Source organism: Aricia agestis, chromosome 2 (assembly GCF_905147365.1).
Source record: "Aricia agestis chromosome 2, ilAriAges1.1, whole genome shotgun sequence".
NCBI lineage: Eukaryota > Metazoa > Arthropoda > Insecta > Lepidoptera > Lycaenidae > Aricia > Aricia agestis.
Window position 1 is genome coordinate 20,789,721 of NC_056407.1, and position 7,135 is coordinate 20,796,855.

Below are 7,135 nucleotides of genomic sequence, written 5' to 3' on the forward strand. Positions count from 1 at the left end.
ACTGTCGTGCCCCTAGGTACGTACATACGATTTTTTTCTATTATTATAATCTAAGCTAATATTATAAATGAGAAAGTGTGTCTGTCTGTCTGTCTGCTACCCCTTCACGTCTGAACCAATTTTGCTGAAATTTGATAGAGATACTTTGAGACCCGGAAAAGGACATAGGATACTTTTTATCCCGGAAAAATATATGTTTTTTTTTTATGAAATAAGGGGGCAAACGAGCAAACGCGTCACCTGATGGAAAGGAACTTCCGTCGCCCATGGACACTCGCAGCATCAGAAGAGCTGCAGGTGCGTTGCTTTTAAGAGGGAATAGGGTAATAGGGGAGGGTAGGGATGGGTAGGGATGGGAAGGAAAGGGAATAGGGGAGGGTAGGGAAGGGAATAGGGTAGGGGATTGGGCCTCCGGTAAACTCACTCACTCGGCGAAACACATCGTAAGCGCTGTTTCACGCCGGTTTTCTGTGAGAACGTGGTATTTCTCCGGTCGAGCCGGCCCATTCGTGCCGAAGCATGGCTCTCCCACGTATAAAACACACAGACAGACAGGTTCCCACAGACTAAACGAATTTTGGCGCAACGCAGTTGCGTTCGTCATAAATTACGCTCTCTGGCAAACACAATATCATAATTTCATGATGATTAGTTTATCTAAGCGACTATGTTTTTGTTCGTCTGAATATTTCAGAGTTCCATGGTAGTCCATTACAGAGGCGAAGCTTGATGTTATTGATAAATATTAAAATATTATTATATTACAGTGTTGATTCCTTTTATATAGAATAAAAATATTTTTAAAACACAAACACCGCGATGCAAAGTAGGGTTCCTGAGGATTCCTCTTCCGCTTCCTCATTATGCGGAAGTTCCGCAATATTTTGGGTTCCTCAACCGTTACCGCATCCTCATAAATAAATAAAAAATCCTCTTCCGCTATCGCTACCTCAAAATTTAAGAGGAATTTATGAGGAATTTCACTGCGCATGCGCGTCGCGTAATCAATCTGGCAACGCACACGCCAGAGCGCGAGAATTGTATTATTCAATCATCTTTTTTTTGTGTGCGTGTGTTGTGTATGTTACCGAACTCCTCCTTAACTGCTGGACCGATTTTGATGATTCTTTATTGTGTGTGTTTTGAGAATCGTTTCATAGTTTGGTCCACTGGAAAATGCCCTTTTAATTATTTTTTGTGTAATATATGTATTATGTACCTAGTTATGTACAGGCAGGACAAAAGCTAGATCCGCTAGTATTTATAATTTCCTATCATCCCATTCCTCATCCGCATCCTCTTCCTCAAAAAATATCCTCTTTATCATCCGCATCCTCTCAATTTGCGCGTGTCGATTCCTCTTCCTCCTCCTCTTTCTCATAATCACTTCCTCAACAACCCTAATGCAAATCACGGCTAGCAAGTAAATTTTGGCGACTAAAATATTAGGAAAGTTGATTGCTTCTAATAAAAACTTATCAGTTATCATACTTACGTTTATTTAGTTAGCACTGTTATCTATGTGTGCACTTAACTCTAAGATAAAACTACTGTCATCATCACTTAACAAAACATTAATAGGAAACTGTACAGAACCAATCACGACATTGAACATTACTGAGCATTTTTAGTAACATGTAGATAAAGTAACCTTCAGTATAAATGTATTTAAAACGAGTTGAAATAGGAAGATGTTAAGACGTCAGTATTAGAAGACAATCAGTGAACTCATAAAATGGTGCTAAGAATTGTGTTTGTGTTTATGGTGTTTTGGGCGAGATCGGATTCTGCCAATATTCTAGCAGTATACCCTGCTCCTTCAATCAGTCATCAGGTGGTTTTTCGTCGAGTTACCTTGGAACTAGTAAAGCAAGGCCATAATGTCACGGTAATAACACCAGATCCAGTGTTCCCAAAGAAAGATGGTCCCGATAATCTAAGAGAGATTGATCTTCATGACATATCGTACCAGTATATACATGATGTACTTCATACTCTACCTAAAAGTGTACTAAAGAAACAGTTTTCAGATCCAAAATTTTTCTTCCGGTTCATGCATGAACTTTTTGATTTACACTTAAGTATTAAAGATATTTGGCAAGTTATACACGACAATAGTACAAAATACGATATTATCTTAATGGAAGAATTTGCACGACCGTACCTAGCAATTTCACACGTTATAAAATCCCCAGTTATACTTTTTAGTTCGTTTGGTGGAATGCCCACTACGTTTGAAGTTTTTGGAGTACAAACTCAACCAATCGTGTATCCAAGCCCATTTGCTCAAAGAACTTATAACTTGTCCCTTTGGGAAAAAATAAGGCAATTGTATGACTACTTCAATTTGTTACATAATAATAATATTATTTTGAAAGAAGAAGATGCACTACTACAAAAACATTTTGGTTCTGATATTCCTACAATTCATGAATTGTATAAGAATGTGCACATGCTGTTTTTGAACAATCATCCTATTTGGACTGAAAACCAGCCTGTTCCACCAAATATAATATATCTAGGAGGTCTTCATCAGTTAGAAACAAAGGAACTGCCAAAGGTGACCAACTATATTATATTTTTTTATTATTAAATTTTATAGCAAATTAGATGGTCAATATTTTATTAATCAACAGGACCTCAAAGCATACCTCGATTCATCTAAACATGGCGTCATCTATGTCAGTTTCGGAACAAATGCATTATCAACAGTACTTCAGACAGACAAAATTAAAATCATAGCAAAAGTTTTGGGACAGTTGCCGTATGATGTTTTGTGGAAGTGGGACCAAGACACACTTCCTGGACAAACGAAGAACATTAAATTATCAAAATGGCTACCTCAAGCAGATCTATTAAGTATGTTTTTTTTGATATATTTTTGAAGTGAAAACTTCTTTAGCGGCGTTGAGCACTTTTGTGGGATGGGTAAAAACTGTGAAACTCGCGTCAGATTCTCGTGCTGATCGAAAAACCGTAAGACGGTTGGAGAGTAGTGTTGTAACGTCGAAATCGATTAATCGAACAATCGATTGTTTTTTTCGATTGTTGATATTTTTAATCGATTGTAAGGGTTTCGATTAATTAAAAAAATCGATTTTTTTAAAATCGATTATCATAAAAAATGGGTTAAAAAAATTGTAAGGGTTTCGATTAATTAAAAAAATCGATTTTTTAAAAATAGATTTTTATAAAAAATGGGTTAAAAATTTAATCGATTGCAAGGGTTTCGATTAATTAAAAAATCGTTTTTTTTAAAAATAGATTTTCATAAAAAATGGGTTAAAAAAATAATGCACAACGTTAATAATCAAGTTTTCACTTCTGCTGGCACTCCCGGAGTGCAACCCGTCTTTTTTTTTGTATTGTGATAGATTGACGATGATTAACTTTTTTTTCTTTCAGAACACCCAAAAATCAAACTGTTCATAACTCAAGCTGGTCTTCAGTCAACAGATGAAGCGATAACCGCAGGAGTGCCGCTACTTGCTTTCCCGGTACTCGGTGACCAGTGGTACAATGCGGAGAAATACGAGCGACATGGAATTGGAAAGAAGTACTTGTTTGAAGAAATCAGTGAAGAGGTTGTTAAAAATTCAGTCGAAGAAATAATTGAAGATAAAAGGTAAAAATCTAAATTATATCACTAGATAAGATAAAATGCAATTTCCTTAGCGTTAACATTTAATAGTTTTAAATTTTTTTCCTTACTTAATTATTTAAACTATATGTACCTATAATAATATTATGTTTATTTAAGGTTTTTGAAAAATCAATGTAGGATATTCAAGCATAGCATAGCATAGTATAATAATATAAAGCTGCTTTGCAAACCATTGTGTTTTAAGACTTTTAATATCCGTATAGACTACATATTACATAAAAACACTTCTTTCCAGTGTTAAAATTTAAACCTTTAGTTAAACATAAAAAAAGAACAGAATAATACGGTTGAATTGAGAAACCTCCTCCTTTTTAGGAAGTCGGTTAAAACAAGATATTGACAAAATTGAATAAAACCTTCACTTTAATAAAAACACATACAACCTTCACTAATTTTATCAGGTATCGTGAGAACATTGTGAAACTACGGAAGGTGATGAACGATCAGCCACTGAAGCCTTTAGAACGAGCAGTTTTCTGGATCAACCATGTCATCCGGAACAAGGGCGGACAGCATTTGCTTCCAGCAGCAAGACATTTGACATGGGCACAATATTATGAACTTGATCTTCTTGTAATTTTACTGACGGTAGTTTTAGTATTATTAGTTGCTGTAAGTCTTGTTTTGAGGCGTTTGTATAATTTTGTTATGGGTAACGTAAAAGTCAATCATAAACTTAAGTCCACCTGATTTTTACCTGTGTTATATTATATCATAGTTAAAAGTGTGTTAAATATTTTTATTAGTGATACTAATTAAACTTTTTAAATGTGTAAGTTATATAATGATACTAGCGACCCGCCCCGGCTTCGCACGGGTATAAAATATATTATAGCCTATGTCACTCACTGAAGAAATGATTAAAATCGATTCAGTAGTTTTTAATTATATTCATTTACTACCTGTGGCCCGCATTATAATGTTGGCAAATCTGTGCAAGGTCCCTAACCACTGTGCTCACCACCATGCAGGTTGAAAACCTCGACGCGCGTTTCGCCCCAACACCGGAGCATCCTCAGGACACTAGAGTCCACAGATTTGCCAACATTATTGCTTGTGTGGTGGTGGTGTTTGCAGGTTCTTGCATGCGAGTATACGCATAGGCAGTGTGGGAGAGGAGGGAGGTGCTGTACGCATGCTTATGCGTACACTCACTCATTGACTTACAGATTGAGGTTTATTTCGCGGAATATTGCTAAAAATAATAACAAACTAAGTTTTAAGCTATGGATTTCCGCAAAGTAACGCCTAATTCTATTTACTATTTGAATGTTATTATACTTATAAACCGAAGCTCTTTAATCATTATATCTACTCGTATTAAAGAAAACCGCATCAAAATTCATTGCGTAGTTTTAAAGATTAAAGGGAACAAAGGGACATGAAGGAAAAAAAGCGATTTTGTTTTATAATATTATATTTTATAGATGATGACATAAATTAATTATGTCAGAGAATAAACACAATATCATAATTTTTCATGATGAATCGTTTATCTAAGCGACCTTGTTTTTGTGTGTCTGAATTTTTTAGAGTTCCATAGTCCATTAGAAGACAGAGGCCGAAGTTTGATAATGAACATAAAAATAATATTACGTTTATTGATTCCTTAAAAATGCTAGCACCGCGATGCAAAACAAGACAAACGGTTCCTCCATTTTATGTCAGTACCTTTAAATCAGTGATCTTAAACCTGTGGGTCGCGACTTATAACCCCTAGCGGGGTCGCTAAACATCTGTGGGTTGCCAGAGGCCGAGAAAACTATTTTATTAAAAAAAAAACTATAAAGATTTAAAATTTTGATATACATATAGAAGTAGGAAAATTTTAATATGTTTTTATATTTATTCATAAACATAGATAATATATTATGTATAATATTATGTAACATGATAAAAAGCAAAGGGGGTCGTGAAATATTTTTTCATATCGGGACACATCATAAAAAAGGTTGAAAAACACTGCTTTGTATAATGATCATGTTTACGTCGTATGATTACTACGTATTTACTTCTTATAATATTTTTTTGACTTAATTATTTATCATGTATCGTCATCTAATTATCATTTGTGTAACACTAAAATTGTGCTGTACCTACATCTAAAATTGCTAACCATTTTCAGCTCAAACATTTCATATTCTTGGTGATTTTTTTTAACTTAAAATTAAATCTTTTTCTGTGTTCAATACTGAAAACTAAAAAGGTTTAGTAAGTGTATTTTGGCGACTAAAATATTAAGTTAAGATAAGGTTATGCACTAATGGTAGACACTATAAGGAAAGTTAAAACATTTTAAGGTAATAAAATATATATTTTATGAAAAGAAAAGTTTGATAACTTCTTTTATGTCTTCAGTCACTCACTTACAAAATAAATCTATTATAATTATTGTCTGAAAAATTTAAAAAAAAAATATATTATTGGTCTTTTTGTAAACTTAGTCATAAGACCTAATGGATGACATCACAAAAAAACTAACATCACTAATAAGTAGACACCAATATGAACAGCTAATAGTTGACATAATATTATGATATTACATTACATATTTTTTCGTAGTAAGGACTTTATTTGCCGTTTTTTTTTAGATTTCATTTACTTCATCATAGTAACTACATGCTTTAGAAATATCATCCACGTTGTCTCCAGATTATATCCATTCTTCTCCCGTGTTGGAATTATCTCTCCTCTTATTTTTATTTTCCATATATTTATTTATTCATACAGACTTTAGTTTCCGTGCTTCTCTTGCCTCTTATTTTTTCTTCTTTTTTTCTCTGCTCTCTTTTTTTTACTTTTTTTTACTGCTAAAAAACTAAAACAATATATTGCTAGATCAGCACAAGGTCTAATATAAGACACCATGTCCATTTTTAGGTGCAGTATTTCTTAGTTGTTGGTTTGTAAACAGAATTATATTTTCAGGGAATAGTGATGATATTTGCATTAGAATAAACAACAAAATAAATTTAGTATGTATTGCAAAACTAAAAGATTAGATCCATGTCATCTATTATAGGTTTTTTACAGTTTCAAGAACTATTAGTAGACACCCTATTGTTAGGGAAAATGGATAAAAAATCAAAAATAAATATTAATTAGCGTATGCAACATGACCATTAATCCAATGAAATCAATAGAAATTAAAAAAAAATCTAATAAATGTATTCAAAACTTACGTGCAAAATTTCGCCTTCCTTAATATATTATTTGCTAAGAAATTGCCGAGCGCGTATTGGCGCGGTCACATTGTTTACGAAAACTGATCCAATTTTAAAATTTTGTTCCCGAAGGCATCCCTTATATTTTTCACATCAACAGATAGCTTGAGAAGCTTATAAAATGTACAGTGTTGAAAAATAATTAAAATAATTCTTATTTTATTGTCTTTTTTTCGTAAATGTCATCTATTAGTTCCGTGTTTAGTGCTTTTACATTCCAATCCATCCAATTCCATACAATCGATCC

General features: G+C 33.4%; 1 protein-coding gene across 1 annotated transcript; it reads left to right on the top strand.

Annotated features, from left to right (window-relative positions):
• The first annotated feature begins 1,588 nt into the window (after positions 1–1,588).
• On the top strand, positions 1,589–4,410 carry LOC121738533 (UDP-glycosyltransferase UGT5-like). Its single transcript, XM_042130669.1, has 4 exons — positions 1,589–2,560; positions 2,637–2,859; positions 3,406–3,625; positions 4,066–4,410. The coding sequence occupies exons 1-4, from the start codon at positions 1,736–1,738 to the stop codon at positions 4,352–4,354; spliced, it is 1,557 nt and encodes a 518-aa protein (XP_041986603.1). The 5' UTR covers positions 1,589–1,735; the 3' UTR covers positions 4,355–4,410.
• The last annotated feature ends 2,725 nt before the right edge of the window (positions 4,411–7,135 follow it).